The sequence below is a fragment of the Solanum verrucosum genome, unplaced genomic scaffold (assembly GCF_900185275.1).
Source record: "Solanum verrucosum unplaced genomic scaffold, falcon-dt-bn FXZP01000284.1, whole genome shotgun sequence".
NCBI classification, from domain to species: Eukaryota; Viridiplantae; Streptophyta; class Magnoliopsida; order Solanales; family Solanaceae; genus Solanum; species Solanum verrucosum.
In genome coordinates this window covers 1022336-1041535 of record NW_026019936.1, presented here as the reverse complement: position 1 = coordinate 1041535, position 19200 = coordinate 1022336, and the positions used below count along the sequence as shown (strand labels likewise).

Genomic DNA, 19200 nt, shown 5'->3' with positions numbered 1-19200 from the left:
AATTATCATGATTTATAGTATTTTTACGTAATTTTTAAATATAAAAAAAAATTAAGACAAATAAATTAAAATGGACGCATTATATGTTATTTTTGTTGTCTCAATTTATGTGACACAAATGAAATTTGAAGAGTCATCCAAATTTGCATTTTAAAAAAAAAATTTATAAGTTATTAATTATTGTGATTTATAATATTTTTATGTAACTTTCAAATAACTTACATTGCTGGTGACTTTGTCCTAATTTATGTGATATGGATAAACTTACAAAATTAACTCTTTTAAAATGTCTTTCAGATATTTGAAGTTGTTAATTATTATTATTTATAATACTTTTTTGGTAATTTTGAAATGATATATGTTATTTTTCTGTCCCAATATATGTGACCCGGATAGAATTTTGAGAGTCAACCTATTTTATTATATATCTTTTAAATATTAAATATTTTAAGTCATTTGTAAATGATTTATTATATTATATTATTATATATTATATTATATATATTATATATATTATATTTATTTCTACTATATAATAAAATGGGTTTTATTATGATATTATATAATAGTAGAATATATATTATATAAACTCCCTTTTATTATATAGTAGAAATTACAATTACAAAATTAACCCTTTTAAAATGTCTTTAAGATATTTTAAGTTGTTAATTATTATTATTTATAATACTTTTTTGGTAATTTTAAAATGATATATGTTATCTTTTCTGTCCCAATATATGTGACCCGGATAGAATTTTGAGAGTGAACCTATTTTATTATATATCCTTTAAATATGAAATATTTTAAGTCATTTGTAAATGATTTATTATATTATTATATATTATATAAACTCCCTTATATAATAAGAGATAAATATATATTATATAGTAGAAAAAATGATTTATTATATTATATATTATATATTATATATTATATAGGGAGTTTATGATTGAACATTACAATGTCCCATCATAAACTCCCTCTTATATAATAAGAGAATATATGATATTTATGTACAAGTAAAAGTAGTAAATTATTTGTCTTAATGGGTTATCCATTAACCCACTATTAAAAATCAATACCGAACCGATAACCCAATAATTTTTTTTATAAAATATTAAAAAACTGTTAACCCAATAACAATAAACCAATAACACTTTTATCAGCTTGGTTTATCGATCGGTTTGATTTTTGCACACCCCTACTAAAATACTTGTTCGGAGAATATTTTGATACAAAAGTATTTAACAATAATAAGTTGATTTTGACCAAACAAGCTATAAGTAGATATATGTAGTCTTCCGCATCGGACAATACTTGCATACAAAAATTCTTCTTCCTTTTTTTTAGGGGGACGGGAAATTCATTTGTAATATGGTATCATATTGAAATTCGACTAATTTGAATTTGTCGTGTATGGGAAAATGTTCTCCTACTAAGGATTTTTCTTAACTCAAAGTTTGAAATCGAAATTTCTGGTTAAGGAAAGAACAAACTTTATCCGATGCACCACATTTTTTATAACAGTATTGAAAAATTTGATTATATGATTAATCAAAACTTCTAATTTTTTTTAATTGGCATTAATTCGATAAATTGATAATTTTAATTAAACTTTAAGTTGATCGAAAAAATAAAATTGAAATACATAATATTTGGATGGGCTTCAATTTTTTCGATTTTGACCCAACAATACCCAATGGACTTAGACACCAACTTGAGAGTGGAAAAGCCCAATGGGCTTAAACAGCACTCACAAAAAATATTTTAAAAAATTATGGAAAAATTACAAAAATCCCACCTTTAGTTTACTTATTACCATTAGCCCCTATAAGTTTTACAAATCTCTAAAATCCCTCATTTTCGCGCATCAGATTAGTGTATCTCGCGCATCAGATTAATGTATCAGCGCGCTTATATTATTGTATCTCACGCATCAGATTAGTGTATCATGTATAAAATGTAATGTATCTCACTTAACGATTAATGTATCTCGCTCATCAGATTAATGTATCAACGCTTATATTATTGTATCTGTTTGAGGGATTTCTGTAATTATAAACTTTTAAGGGATAGATTGTAATTTTGCCTTAAAAGTATGTGATTTCTGTAATTTACCCAAAAAATAATCTAAATAGACGTTGAATCAATTGTTTAAACTAAAAAGGGAAAATTGTATATAATAGCAAACTATTAATTCAAATTAAATGCTATAAATATACTTTGATTTAATTGTATCTTATAGCAAACTATTGTTATTTTCGCCACTCTCCCTGGTGGAATCTCGCTCACCACTCTCGTCTGGTGGCAGTCTCGCTCGCCTCTCTCGTTTATATACAAACACAAATGTATAAAATGTGTTTGTGTTTGTATAAAGCGAAAGGAAATTGTATATATACATATATTGTCGTTCCCCTCTCCCAGATCTCGCTCGCCACTCTCTTAAATCTCGCTCGCCACCCTCGCCTCTCTCGCTTATACAAACAGAAGCGAAATGTATAAATTGAGCTTCTGTTTGTATAAAGCGAGAGAAAATTGTATATACACATGCAATTACATATATCTTCGTCCTATACACTTATAATTATACATTACAAATATTTCTCTGCCCAATTTTCTTTTGCCTTTCTCTCTTTCTCGTTTTATACATACACAGATTATACAATTGATCTTTTGTATACAATTGCTTTCTTTTGTATATGTATAGTGAATTTTACAACTGTCTTCTTTGTATATGTAACGAATTATACAATTGTTTTTTTTTGTATATGTATAGTGAATTATACATATATATATATATATATGTTTGCTATGGAGCACAATTATGCAAACTTTGCTATAACATACAAATATGAATTTTGTGTTTGCTATATGTGAAAGTTGCTCAACTAAAAATTATGTGTATATATACACATGTAATATCACAAAGTGAGGTCTGAAAGAATAAAATGTACCCAAATATTAGTTTTCAGATAAGGTATGTTTTGGTACGTTGTGTCAAAATAGTTTCCCTTTTGGCGTTAAAATTCTTGTTGTTATGGGTAGAATGTTGTAATAGAGAAGTAAATATAGTATAAAAAATGATTTTGAAGAAAATTAAGTTGTCATAATAAAATATTATTACAATGAATGACCGTTATAATAAGATTTGATTGTATAGCCTAAATATAATTAGTTTTACGGTCAGACATATATAACGTTATTTTCATCTTTTAGTTACCTGATTTATAAGATTTCATTGTTTATTTGCTAGTGAGTCATCTAAGTTGATCTGTTAAAATGTGATTGAGTAATACAATAAAAGGTCAAGTATGAACTCCCTTTTAATTTACTATCCGAAGTCTGATATCTATTTTGGGATTCAACTAATTTAAATTCAAGTGGAAAAGTCTCACTTTGACAAATACTAAACCCTTCATAGCAAAGGCGATCAACTGCATTCTCAAAACCCAAATTCGACAGTCAACCTTTAATAAAAATAAAAAATAAATATTTATCACTCCACCACCATCGTTAACGACGTGAATATTTTGTTTTTTTTTCTTAATATTGAAAATTATTGTAGCAGACTAACCAATTATTGATTGTAACGTGGACCAAATGGATTGAATAATGTAGCAATTGGACCAAACAATTTTTTCACACTTGTGTGGATAAGAATTTAATATATTTCAACAATGTATAGCTATTGGTCCAAACAAATCTTCTTCTTTTTCTTAATAGTGGGGTTGGAAAATTCAGAGAGTGGCTGAATTTTTTTTATATAGAAATAACAAACTAATTGATCGGATCGACTTGAAAAATGAAAAGATTGTTCACATTTACTTATTCATTATATAATAATAATAGTAATAACGTATTCAATGTAATACCACAAATTGAATATGAGGAGAGTAGAATATACTTAGACCTTAATCCTATCTCGTAGAGATAAATAGCTTGTTTTCGATAGGTCATAGGCTATTCCAATACTAACAATAAATGTCCATTTGTATTTGTCTAGTTTAGAAAAATAAGAGATAATTTATTATTTATTTTACTATAATCAAATCTATTCATTTCTTAGCATATATATACTATTAATTATGTTGATATAGTAAAATTACTAATTTATTTATTATTTTTTTAAAATGTGTTAAATTTAAATATGAAGAAGTAAACATGAACTAAGCAAATAATAAGGTAGAAAATTCTCCAAATGTTTATAGAAAAAATTATGTATCTCTCTCCCAATTCAGTATATGTGTCTTTAACTAAACTTTCCTTTCTAATAGATATTAAATCTCCTTTCCTCATTTCTTTTGCATTATTTTCACCTTTTGGTCACTATCATTAATCCAAATCACTTCCAACTTGCACATAAAATGCACCATGTTATAATATTTTAAATACTTTTTTCTACTTTTATGTGGGCCCACACATACACATTATAATTTTAACTTATAATTAGCTCGACTAAATTATGAAAAATTTATGAAGCTTTATAAAATTCATATGAACTTTTTAAAAAATCCTAAAGATGGAAGGAACTAGCATACTCGGAAAATGCATTAAAAAATCGAATCAATCTCAGATGACATTAGTTTTTTTTTAAAGATAGTCATTATCATTGAATTTTATCTAATAAGAATTAAAATTTCATGACGATATCGATTTTTCAGTTACTAGAATCGAAAATTTGAAATTTCATAATAATATCTATTTTTTAGTTACGAAGAGATGAAAAATTATTATTTGTAAATTTTACTGTATGTTATCCTTAATATTAATATCAACTCTAGATTTTGGTAATTGTTACAAGCAATATATTTGAAGACAGAAGGCATTTATTTAGATTTAGCAGACAATTGCTTTTGCCTTTTGTTATAAAATATTCCCACAAATTCTACTCCAAATATTGACCAGACCCACTTTGTCTATAGGCATCATCTCATAAAGCAAGATAATAATTAAAAATATATGTATTTTTATTTTATTCAATTTTATATTTTCGTTTATTAGGATTCGAATTGACAAGTTTTACGTTGGTTGTCGACCTTTGCACAATCCTCATCTTCCTTATGTCCTCCATATTGTGAAAAGAAGTGATCAGTGACGGACCCAGAATTTCAACTAAGGAGTATCAAAATATAAAGAAGAGGGTCAATATGTACTACTATATATACATACAAAATATATTTTTATTCTATCTACACAATGTAATTTTTTGACGAAGGGATATCGATTGATACCCCTCAGCTATATGTGACTTCCTCACTGAAAGTGAGGATTCATATAGCCAACCTAACTAACTACCTATGTGTTATGTTAAATTTGTTTTGATATTCCGTCTTTAATAGTAATATAACATATTTCCTTCACAAAGAAATTCAAAAAAACACATTTCTTAACTTATTAAATGTTATATATGTTTTACCAAATATCACAAGGTTCAATATCAACATTTATCAATAATTAAGGAACTAAAAATGTTATTATTTCAAAAAAAATAAAATATAATTTTAAAACTAAGTCATATACCCATGTAAGAAAGTCATAAATTATCATCTTGATAGTTAAAGTAATATTTCTGATGTTCAATGAAAGAACCATAGTTTTTCCTTAAAACAAAATAGACCATTCAATAGTTTTGCTCAAATTTCAAAAAGATTGACTTTTAAATTTTTCTTTGATGTATATTATTATTATGTTGATAGAAATTGATAGGTGCCATATACATGTGTGCTTAGCATCAAAATTAGATTTTGTTTTTTCTTGGGTCGACAAATTGATCTAACCTACCTTATTGTCGTTAAAAGAAAATTATTTAACTACATCTAAAAGTAAGAAAGTCTAGATTGAACAACACAAAAAAAAAAGGACATAATAATTTGATAATCAAACTCTATTCATTTCTAAAATACAAGACTGATGTTGAATAAAAATATAATAATATTCACTAGAAATTGACTCATTAGTAGTATTTATGACAACTTTAAAATTTCATTTTATTTGATAATATTCTGACAAAAATATTCATCGAAAATTCACATTTTTTTTTTACTTTACACATCTAGAATGCAACTTAAATGGTTGTGATATTGTATTACCACTCAATTCTTATTGATTTATTTATTACTACTTATAATTTCTTCAATAATTAGGGTTTAAATGTGATTAATAATACTAATCTTTAAATGGCATTTATGAAATTTGTAGCACATAGAATGGTAATTCCAACACCGACCTAATAGTCCCTAAATAAACTTTAGATAAAACATAAGATCTTTGTCAATTCAAAGACAAAAATATTTTCTTTTAATTAAATAATAATTAGCATTAGTATGTTTTTTTAATTAAGGCAAAACAAAAAGTAAATTATAAAAGTGTTATTATGGCCCCAACTTTTTGACCTATTTTAACTTAAGTCCCCACAAATGGGACCTCATTTTGTCTCCACCTTTGTGGTTAGGCTTGCTTTGCAAAGCATGCCCCACCAAGATAATGACACACTTAAATAATAATATTAATTATTTTTTTAATGACGGTGGTGTTCAACTCTGTTCATGTGAGCTTTTTCACATTATCGATTTAAGTTTGAGTAAAAAAAAAAGAGTCACGGTAGACTATCAGCTAGAGTAAGATGTGTTATTTCATTCAGTACTTTTTATGTTCACCAGCACAATATCAAATATTTTTGTATATCAAAATTAAAATACCAGAAACATATCACCAAATATTTTTGTTTCTATTAAAATTTGAATTTGAAATTGTATAGGTCACTCCACTTTGTTGATTACTAGACCATATTGTTATGTGCTTCTTAAATATTTAATAATTCTAATTAAAAAAGAAGAAGAAAATATTAAGAGTTCAAATAAATACAAGGTAATAAAAATATCAATTGGCCTATATTATATATATATTTTTTTATTTTTTTATTTAATCACTCGGTGTTTGATATATTATTGTGGATTTGATTGGTTTAAATTTGCGCAAAAAAACACTTTGTATCATAATTTTTGTTTTTTATTTCAGACTCAAACTTGATACCTATAATTAAGATTTAAGAATAGAAAAAATCTATAAATAAAATTGTCCCATTATATTTGTAATGTTTTATGAGGAGAATGATTGATCCAATTTGTGCATTAATCATCCATTGATTATTTACTTATTTTTTTACTTTTTTCTGGAGATATCCATTTATTAAGTTCAATAAATAATGTATGTATGCCAAATAAAACAGTGATTTAAAATTATATTTTGTTTGTTTTTTGTTTTCTTGGCTGGGAATCAAAGTCTTCAAGCGTAAGAAACAACAACATATATGTCATTATGTATATATCAAATTTTGAATTAATTAAAATTATTTTTGTTTGTCTTTTTTACGAAAGAAATTTGTTATATTTAAATGATCTTTAGAATTATATTATATCCTCAAATATAAAGTAACAAATACATATTTAACAAACTCCATGAGTAATAAAATGATTTAACATTTAGTAACTCATTAGATTTATAATTACATAAAATGAAACTATACATATTAATTAATAAAAAAACAAATATATTCAATCAAATATTATAAGAACCAAAAAAAGATTGTCAATTTTTTGAATGCCTACAAGTGAAAAATTTCCTTTAGAAAATAATGATTGGACATGTTGATCCATAAAAGGACTTTTACACTTGTAGAAACTTATAGTTTCTTATCATTTGGGGTAAAATTCATGAACTTTTAATTGCAAAATAGAAGCAAATTAAGTGTAGAAAATAATAATCCAATTTGCCATAAAGGGAAAAACATAAGGTATTTGGAAGTTGGAAGGAGAAATAGACACAATTTACTTGCACTATTTTTTGCAATCATTTTATGTTCAGAATCTACTTGTTCAACCAATTTAGATTTATATCACGTAAAATTATAAAAAGAAAAATGACCTTATTAAGAGAATAATTTTTTATTTGTACATATTTACACGTCTTAGATATTTGTGCAACTTTGAATTACTTTCTCCGTCTCATTTTATGCAACAATATTTTTGAAAAAATAATTAAAGTTTATAATTTGAAACAAGTTATACATATTTTTATGAGGCTATAATCATCTCATTAATGGTAGAATATTTTTTTATAACATTTTTAAATCTGAAAATATATTGACATTTTTTTAGACAAACTAAAGAAGTATGTCACTTGAATTCAGATGGATTGAAGTAAAATAATATTTTTTTTATTTTAATTTATGTGACGTGATTTGATTAGACATGTATTTTTTAAAAAAATTAATAAATAAATTTAAATCATGCGATCTTAATTATTTCATAACATGTGTATAGTTATAGTCTTATAGACATTTGAAACCTGCAATTTTAAATATTCTATAACATTCATGTTTTAGTAAAGGATTCTTCAAGAGTACTATAATATACTATAAAATAAGATATTTGGAGTTGAATTATTTTGAATTATAGAATTATGTCATAGTTTTTTTGAATGAACTAATAATAAGGAAAGTATGTCATATCAGTTGAAACGAAAGAAATTGTTTGTTAATAGTGTACATAAATAAGATTAAAATTCAAGAAGTATGTTTGTTGACATATCGTGTGTAATAAATTTTTATTAAGTACTAATAATTTTTTAATGGGGTAAACTTATGAGTCAGATTTCTCTCTGACCTGATAACAAGTATCGCCTCCTCTCCCGACTCTCTTTAAGGAGAGAATTTGCTTTTCCCGACTTTCTTTCTGATAACATGTTAGAAAATTCCAAACATGACACTTGTTAGTTTTGAATGAAAAATGAAAAACACGGAATGTGAATCTTACTTCTTAAGAATAAAACTACTACTAATTAATTTAAACTGCCTCCACATGGTTGGAAGTGGGCTCTTAATGATTATAATTTACCATACTTATGGACATATTAATAATTTCTAAAGGACGCAAAATAGGATTAATACAATTTTTTTTATATTCATATTTTTTCTATTTTTCTTGCGTTAAAAGTAGAGTTAAATTATTTGTTGCATACTTTTGTTTATAAATATTAAATGATATTTAACTATCAAATGTTAATATACATTATATAACAATATCTCATTATAGGAGCCATAAATTTTTCAAATAAATATTGTCACTCTAGTGAGGTTTGATAGGTAAATCATTAACTTCCAAAAAATATATATGGAAAATCAAATATTCAAATTTACATAGTTTTAATCATTAAAAACTCTACCTACTAATAATGTAGGAATATCAAAATTTTAACTTTTACTAACAAATATACAACTACTTAAACTTCATTGGTACAATTTACATTCATGTGCATTAATAATCATGTTTTCTTGTTAGGCATGCATTAAATAATTAATATTGAACCTGTTATAAAGTAGTTTACAAATTACTTTTGTAAAATTTTTCTATATAAAAATAAAAATAAAGCTAGTCAAAAGTATGATAAAATTAATATTGAACCTGTTATAAAGTAAACCACACATTTTGGGATGGGAGGAGTAGTACTTACTTTTGAATTTTGATAGTATAGACTAATAACAACTAAAATTCAATAATTTTTGTGGAGTTATTTCCTTTCTTCATTTGATTCCGTCCGATATTCGATATTCGTTTTAAACGTTCGATCAATTTTAGTTTATGATATATTTTTCATGTCTAAACATGAATTTTCTGATGCGGTTTATCTTTTTTTATAATAAAAGTGAAATAAAAGACTTTTTGTCCAAAAAAAGAGATTTTAAATTAAATCTTGGATATAACTCACATATTTGAAAAACTAGCTTAGAGGATGAGGATTATTGCCCACGTCTTATAAGAGCTTAGAATTCTAGTTATTCACGATGTGAGATATTTCATTCATCACTCCTTCAATATAGAGACATGTATTTTCACCTCCCACAATTGCCCGATTTCTTAGGGCCTCGTATTGAACCTAACTATGATATTATGTCAAATTAGATTTTGAACCTTACTGAAAATCCAAAACTAACCCAAAATGAAGGAGATTGTCCAAACTTTATAAAGAGTGCAAAATTTCATTTGTTCACCAATGTTATATTCATCACTTCATAATTTGTGGTGGGGGAAGGGGTTATACTCATCCAGTGTTTAGTATCTGCATTGAAGTCCGACTAAATTCAGATTTACGTTGGAAAAGTCCCACATTAGAGTAAACACTCTTTAACAAAAATAACTCTGTATCTAGAGAACTTAAACTCGAAACTTCTAATTAAGAATGAATGAACACTTACCGCTCCACCGTTAGATCACTTTGTATTACTTCCACAACCAACCCTACCAGGTCCATCTTGAATGTGACTGGATGAAAAACATGAACCCAAAAAAAAATAAAAAATTACTCCAATTAAATACATACAGATACATGCTTATGAAAAAGACCATAATACCCCTACAAGTTCTTGTCTTCAAGATAAATTTTCCCTCTAAACATGCCATTATTATATGGTATAGTTTCTCACTTTCTTGGATTAGCATTCCTCATATGAAAAATCCACTCTTTATGGTCATTTCTTGCTACTAAATCTGCACTTATAAAAAAAAAGATTAAATTTTTTGGATTACTCTGTAAAAACTACTGTGTTGTCAGCAAGAACAACACCATAGTAGTAGCAACTAGCAAGCATTGTGCTTTTTCTCACTCCAATTATCACTCTCTTTCTCCTTTTTTTGTTTTGGGGTTTAGTGATCTGAACCCCATGTTTTCCACCTCTTATTGTCTCAAGATTTGACATGGGGGTCTTCAAGAATCAACCTCATTAGGTGGCAAAGATTGTAGCTTTCTTGATTTTTGTTGTAGTGGGGTTTTTTTTTTGTTGAATGTTAATGCAAATGCTCAAATGTTGTTGCTTTGTGGATCATCTATGGAGTTTTATTTTCACCACATATGGTTTGTTGTAGCTCTGTTTCTTGCTTTTGCTTCACTTGTTTTCACTGTCACTGACCCTAATGACTTGTCTGTTATTAATGAGTTGAGAAAAGGGTTGGAAAATCCTGAGGTCTTGAAATGGCCTGAAAATGGTGGAGACCCTTGTGGTTCTCCAGTTTGGCCACATATTGTGTGTAGTGGTAGTAGAATTCAGCAGATTCAAGTTATGGGGTTAGGGTTAAAAGGCCCTTTACCTCAAAACTTGAATAAGTTGTCTAGGTTGACACATTTGGGGTTGCAAAAGAATCAATTTAGTGGAAAGTTGCCATCTTTTAGTGGTTTGTCTGAATTGAGCTTTGCTTACTTGGATTTCAATCAGTTTGACACAATCCCATTAGATTTCTTTGATGGACTTGTGAATCTACAAGTTTTGGCTTTGGATGAAAATCCTCTAAATGCCACTAGTGGTTGGTCATTGCCAAATGGGCTTCAAGATTCAGCTCAGTTGATCAATTTAACAATGATAAACTGCAATTTAGCTGGTCCTTTGCCTGAATTCCTTGGAACTATGTCTTCTTTAGAGGTTTTGTTGTTGTCTACAAATAGGCTTTCAGGGCCTATTCCAGGTACTTTCAAGGATGCAGTGCTCAAGATGCTTTGGTTGAACGATCAGTCGGGTGATGGTATGAGTGGTCCAATAGATGTTGTTGCAACAATGGTGTCACTTACACATCTTTGGCTTCATGGGAACCAATTTTCAGGTAAAATCCCAGTAGAGATTGGTAATTTAACAAATCTGAAGGATCTCAATGTGAATACAAATAACCTTGTTGGATTAATCCCTGAAAGTTTAGCAAATATGCCATTAGACAATCTTGATTTGAATAATAATCATTTTATGGGACCAGTTCCTAAGTTCAAGGCTACTATTGTTAGTTTTATGTCCAACTCTTTTTGTCAAACCAAACAAGGAGCAGTATGTGCCCCTGAGGTTATGGCACTTTTAGAGTTTCTTGATGGTGTGAATTATCCTTCTAGGCTTGTTGAATCATGGTCTGGAAACAACCCTTGCGATGGACGTTGGTGGGGAATAAGCTGTGACGATAACCAAAAAGTTAGTGTCATAAACTTGCCTAAGTCTAATCTTTCCGGGACCTTGAGTCCTTCAATCGCGAACCTTGAATCCGTTACTCGCATTTATCTTGAATCAAATAATCTTTCTGGTTTTGTTCCATCTAGTTGGACTGGTTTGAAATCTCTGTCTATTCTTGATTTGAGTAATAACAATATTTCTCCACCTCTACCTAAATTTACCACCTCTTTGAAACTTGTTCTAAATGGAAATCCAAAGCTGACTTCTAGTCCTCCTGGAGTAAACCCCTCACCAAACAACAGCACAACTCCCGCAGCTTCACCCGCGTCATCTGTACCATCTTCACGATCTAACAGTTCAAGCTCTGTGATCTTTAAACCCGGTGAACAGTCACCCGAAAAAAAGGACTCAAAGTCAAAGATAGCCATAGTTGTGGTTCCTATTGCTGGTTTTCTACTTTTGGTTTTTCTTGCTATTCCACTGTACATTTTTGTCTGTAAGAAGAGTAAAGATAAGCATCAAGCTCCAACTGCTCTTGTGGTTCATCCTAGAGATCCATCTGATTCGGATAATGTGGTCAAGATTGCGATCGCCAATCAGACTAATGGAAGTCTTTCCACAGTAAATGCAAGTGGTTCTGCTAGCATACACAGTGGTGAATCCCATATGATCGAAGCTGGGAATTTGCTTATATCGGTTCAAGTACTTCGGAATGTGACTAAGAATTTTTCTCCGGAAAATGAACTTGGGCGTGGTGGTTTTGGTGTGGTTTATAAGGGAGAATTAGATGATGGGACACAAATAGCTGTCAAAAGAATGGAGGCTGGTATTGTTAGCAACAAAGCTTTGGATGAATTTCGTTCAGAAATTGATGTTCTCTCAAAAGTCCGGCATAGGCATTTAGTGTCTCTACTGGGATACTCTGTTGAAGGTAGTGAAAGAATTCTGGTTTATGAGTACATGCCACAAGGTGCACTTAGTAGACATCTTTTCCGCTGGAAAAAGTTCAAGTTGGAGCCTCTCTCTTGGAAGAAAAGGCTTAATATTGCCTTAGATGTTGCTAGAGGTGTGGAGTATCTACACACACTAGCACATCAGAGCTTCATTCATAGAGATCTCAAATCCTCAAATATCTTGCTGGGTGATGATTTCCGAGCAAAAGTATCCGACTTTGGACTCGTGAAACTTGCTCCTGATAAAGAGAAATCTGTGGTCACCAGGCTGGCCGGAACTTTTGGATATCTGGCACCTGAATATGCTGGTAAGCAATTTTTTGCTTACTTTGTCAAAGAGAAAAGATGATTTTTTAAAATGCATGTTTATATGACAATTTTTACTTTTGCAGACACCTAGAGTTTGCTCAACTCAATTCTGATGTATAGCATTTTATTTTTTTGCATACCAATGTACTGTTTTCCGAACTAACATGAGATGTTTATTTGGTCCAGTTACGGGTAAAATCACCACGAAAGCTGATGTCTTTAGCTTTGGTGTTGTGCTAATGGAGTTGTTAACTGGGATGATGGCACTTGATGAGGATAGACCTGAGGAAAGCCAGTACTTGGTTTCGTGGTTCTGGAATGCCAAATCCTCTAAAGAGAAGCTTATGACAGTCATTGATCCAGCTCTAGACGTGAAAGATGAGATAACCAAGAGCATTTCCACCTTAGCTGAACTTGCTGGTCATTGCACTGCAAGAGAACCTGGTCAACGGCCAGATATGGGCCACGCTGTAAACGTGCTCTCCCCACTTGTTGAGAAATGGAAGCCTCTTGAGGATGATCCAGAGGACTATTGTGGTATCGACTACAGTCTTCCCCTCAATCAAATGGTCAAGGGCTGGCAAGAATCGGAAGGAAAAGACTTAAGTTACGTGGACCTCGAGGACAGTAAGGGTAGTATCCCTGCAAGACCAACTGGGTTTGCAGATTCATTTACATCAGCTGATGGTAGATAATGGAGGTACTTCTATGTAGTAGATGTAGATATCGATTTCTTTGTATTGTGTGAGATTTTGATCGTATTTTCCACGTGCCTTCGTTCATTTCTCCCCCTTCAATGTGAATGTATTAGAAATTCAAACTAAGTGTAGCCTCAGTTCCTTCTGTAGATATAAAATAGTGGTGAAGGGGAACTATACATCAGTTAAACTCCTCACTCAGTCACTATTTTCATCTTCTATATACTATTGTGAGATTTAAGAGCATTTCTTACAACTTTGCTTATTTTCGTCGTCCAGTTTGCTGCTTCAGAAGTTCTGTGTTGAGAAACATACTGATGTTGAGATATCCCGGTAATAGAATATGTCGTTTGATTCGATGAATCTAACCATATGGCTTCTTCCTTCTGCTCAAATATGGCAACACTTGGAGAAAGTTAACCCTTATGCTTCCCTCATCACTGCTGTTTTGAGAAAAAGTATAACATATGTTGCTCAGATTCTTCAAAAATATTGTCGAATGTGTGTTAGATCCTTCGAAAGCTATGCATTATTTAGAGTATCCAACACGAATGCAACATCATTTTTTGGAGGGTTTCGAGCATAGTATTAGATATCTCATTTTGTTGATCACATTTTAATTTTGAAGTTAATATGTTCTTTACCTTTGATCTTTTAGCACTTAAAAAGGCATGGCTTCTAGTAATCCTCAGTTATGTTGTTTTGACTCTCTAAAAATATTGCCGCACGAACATTGCCGCACGAACCACCGACATATTTGAAGAATTCGAGCAACATATATAGTCCCTCAGTGAGTCCTCAAACACCATTAATACAATAATTTAAGTTTTCTTGAAGGGGAAGCCTTGAAACGATGGTACTGTTATTTTCATATGACCTACAGTTCACGGTACGGTACAGTTGCTTGGAGCAACATTATAGTTGTCTCCTTGTGATCTATAGGTCACAGTTAAGTTGCATTGGTGCAACGATACAATTGTCTCCATGTGACCTTTAAGTCACAGTACAATTATCGCCGTGTGATCTATAAGTCACGAGTTCGAGTTGTAGAATAAGATTAGCACTATCACTAATTTAAGGTTGAAACTGCCATTCAAAAAAAGCACAAATTTCCAACAGAAACAGTTGACATTGTCAAAATCTAGGTGAGCAGAGGATTGTCATTTTCAAGTATAAAAAATGGTCTTTAAACTAACCAACAGATTAGATTACTTGATTGACATGGAATTAAGACTATAATTTGTACACTAATTAATATAATTAGCATAATTCAAGGGGATGTAGATTTTATTACCATCATTCATGCATGAGTCACTTTATATTTGGTCCACATATTTGGTGCTAGTCCTTATCACTTTTCATAGGTTTCCTAACCAAAATATCAACTAAAAAAATCACAATCTTGTGACTCTCCTAACTTTTTTTTAAAAAAATAATCATTTCATGGTTGGTATCCTTTTGATTAATCTGAATTTATATTGCGTAGGATTCATTAAAGGATAAAGCAGTTTCAAATGATATATCTTATTTTAAAACTTATGATTAAGAATGTGAAGATATTCAATGACTCTAATAGTTGTTTGTGATGTAATTTTGCATGATGTTGACAAAATTTTGCCCTTTAACTTCAATTTACAAATACTATCTAGAGAGCAACTTTGCTTATATAAAAATAAGTGAATAATTTTCAAGGATGGTAAATTTTAAGTTGGTTCTAGTTTGTTTGAGATGTCGTCTTTTTTTTTTAACTTGGATTGCATTCAATATTTATTATGAGGCTCGATTAAATTAAATTCATGCAGAAAAAATTTAGTTGAAAGGTATAGTGTTTCCTAATCTCTATTAATAACGATTTAATTTTTAAGACTCGAACCTAAGTAATGTTTGGTGGACACATCATCAATATTAAAAGAAGTAAATTAACGTTAGTAGGTAAAAGTTAGTTAATTTATAATAGTTTTGGACAAATTTCTAACTACCTTAAATTTGAAACGTAATTTTTTATTGTCATAACAGTTCTTTTTTTAAAAAATAAAAAATAAAATAGGAGCTTTAAAAGTTAAATCATTTTAGGCATTTGAATATGGTTTGATTGAGATTTTCTTAATTTTAAAAAAAAAGTTTTTGAAATTAATTTGAATAAATATATTTGAAAATTGAAATTGTGTTTGGATATGAATATATAATTCAAGTTTTATGAGTAAAAACATAAACTCCTACCAAAAACATTTTCTTTTTAAGTTTAAAGTTAAAATAATGAATTAAATAATTATTCGTATTTAATGTTTACAATATATTTGACGTATTTATTACATGATTTTTTAATCACTAAATCATAGTTAGTTAATACCTATTTTTATATTAGTTTATACTTAATCGTAATAACTCAATATGATTTATGTAAACTTCAAGTATCTATAAATATATTTATAAAACAATTAGCTAGCAAATTCCTTTCTTATACGTCAGGAACCCATTAATGTAAAAGGGTCGGAGAAAATTTACGCACCAGAATTTTAGTAGCTCAATTGGCTGACTATTTCAATTCCATCTTATTGGTGAGCATTCGATTTCCCACATTGTAATCAAACAAGAAAAAAAGAATATAACCTTAACTAAAATTCGAGAGTTATACTATATTTTATAATTTTAACCTTTAAATCAACTCAAGACAATTACGCAAGTTTAATGAATACTTTACTATCTAGTACTTAACTTATTATTATTATTCAAAAGCATTTTAATCCTTTAATTTTTTTCCGCCATGTACGATAGGAATAAGGGTGTCAAATAAGAAGTTAAGCACCAACATGACGTGTGAATTGAGCTTTGCTTACTTTTGGAGGGTTCGAGCATAGTATTAGATTATCTCATTTTGTTGATCGCATTTTAATTTAAAGATAATATGTTCTTTACCTTTGATCCTTTAGCACTTAAAATAGGCATGGCTTCTAGTAATGCTTAGCTATGTTACTCTGACTCACTAAAAATATTGCCACACGAACCACTGATATATTTGAAGAATCCGAGCAACATAGCCCCTCAGTGAGTCCTCAAATGCCAATAATAAAAGAATTTAAGTTTTCTTGAAGGGGATCCTTGAAGCGATGATACAATTATTTCCATTTGACCTATATATCACGGTACAAAAATTGCCTTGGAGCAACAATATAGTTGCCTTCCGTGTGACCTATAGGTCACAGTACAATTATGTTGGAGCGACAATACAATTGTCTCCATGTGATGTGTAAGTAACGATACAGTTATCATCGTGTGATCTATAGATCATGAGTTCGAACCGTGAAATAAGAAAACAATAATAGCATTGTCAAAATCTAGCTGAACTTCATGATTGTCATTTTCAAGCATAAAAAAATGGCCCTTTAAACTAACCAACATATTAGATTACTTGATTGACATGGAATTAAGACTATAATTTGTACACTAATTAAATTAGCATAATTCAAAGGGATGTAGATTTTATTACTATCATTCATGCATGAGTCACTTTATATTTGGTCCACATATTTGGTGCTAGTCCTTATCACTTTTCATAGGTTTCCTAACCAAAATATCAACTAAAAAAATCACAATCTTGTGACTCTCCTAACTTTTTTTAAAGGCCAAAGTCATCTACGACCCCTTAAAGTTGTCCGCATATTTCACTTAGACACTCCAATTTAACCTTTTACCTATTGAACACTTTTACCTATACAAAAATTGTTCCTATTAGACACATTTTGATAATCAACAAAAAAATGTCTAGAGTGTGTGATGCACTTGCCATGACATGGCAAACTAACTAATTAAAAGAAGCCACGTGTCTTAAAAGATGTCATGTGTCTTTTGGGCTCCAAAATAATTATAATTAAAAAAATAAACTAAAATCCTAAACTATGTATGTTGCAGCCTCCGCCTCCGACTCTGACCTGCCCATTCCCCCCACTTCATCTTCTTCCCCCTTTTTTTTTTATAAAAAAAGCTTAAATCTCCTAAATTTTTCTACTTCTTTTTTTTAATTTATTTTTGTTTTTAAGCTTAGATTCGATTCATGTTTGAGTTGATTTGGCAGAAAGAAAGAGATGTGTGGTGGCAGTGTTTTTCGATGAACAAATTAAAATTTGTGATTGATTGTTTGAAAGGCTAAAAAAAAAGATATTGATGACGATAGATTTGGAGAAAAATGAGGTGGTGCCAATGGTGGGAGGTGGGTTAATGGCTGGTTAAAAAGGATAAAGAAGATGATGGTCTGCAAAAAAAAGGGGAAGAAGATGATCGGAGAAAGAAAGGAAAGGAGAAGTGTGGATATGGTGACGGTAGATCTGATTAAAAAACAAGGTGGCGTGGAGAAGAAAAATGATTGCAGCTCGAGAAAGAAGGGGAATGAACTTTAATGGTGGGACACCGGTGATTGCAGTGGTGAGAAGGTGGTTGCAATGGTGGTTGAGTCAAAGAAGAAGAAGAAGAGATGCTAATTTTTTTTTTTTTTTAAAGATAAATCTTTTAACGTTAAAATATTGGAGAAAAAATAATTCACGCACCCCATTTGTGTGACTCACAAACGATTTGCCATGTAGGCAAAAAATGCTTAGATGGTTCAAATTTGGGATGGTAGAGGTGTTCAATAGGTACAGGTGTAGTTGAGGTGTCTAAATGAATAATGAGGACAACTTTGAGGGGCCGCAGATGACTTTGGCCTTTTTTTTAAAAATAAATCATTTCATGGTTGGTATGCTTTTGATTAATCTGAATTTATATTGCGTGGGATTCATTAAAAGATAAAACGGTTTCAAATGAGATATCTTATTTTAAAACTTCTTGATTAAAAATGTGAAGAAATTCAATGACTCTAATAGTTGTTTGTGATGTAATTTTGCATGATGTTGACAAAATTTTGCCCTTAACTTCAATTTACAAATACTATCTAGAGAGCAACTTTGCTTATATATAAAAATAAGTGAATAATTTTCAAGGATGGTAAATTTTAAGTTGGTTCTAGTTTGTTTGATATGTTGTCTTTTTTTTTTTTTACTTGAATTGCATTTAATATTCATTATGAGGCTCGACTAATTTAAATTCATGCAGAAAAAATTTAGTTGAAAGGTATAGTGCTTCCTAATCCCTATTAATGACGATTTAATTTTTAAAACTCGAACCTAATTAATGTTTGGTGGACACATCATCAATATTAAAAGAAGTAAATTAACGTTAGTAGGTAAAAGTTAGTTAATTTATAATAGTTTCGGACAAATTTCAAACT

The 19200-nt window shown here is 29.6% G+C and overlaps 1 protein-coding gene across 1 annotated transcript; it reads left to right on the top strand.

The window, feature by feature from the left end:
* The first annotated feature begins 10480 nt into the window (after positions 1 to 10480).
* On the top strand, positions 10481 to 14123 carry LOC125836122 (receptor protein kinase TMK1-like). Its single transcript, XM_049515207.1, has 2 exons — positions 10481 to 13241; positions 13429 to 14123. The coding sequence occupies exons 1-2, from the start codon at positions 10859 to 10861 to the stop codon at positions 13935 to 13937; spliced, it is 2892 nt and encodes a 963-aa protein (XP_049371164.1). The 5' UTR covers positions 10481 to 10858; the 3' UTR covers positions 13938 to 14123.
* Positions 14124 to 19200: the final 5077 nt, after the last annotated feature.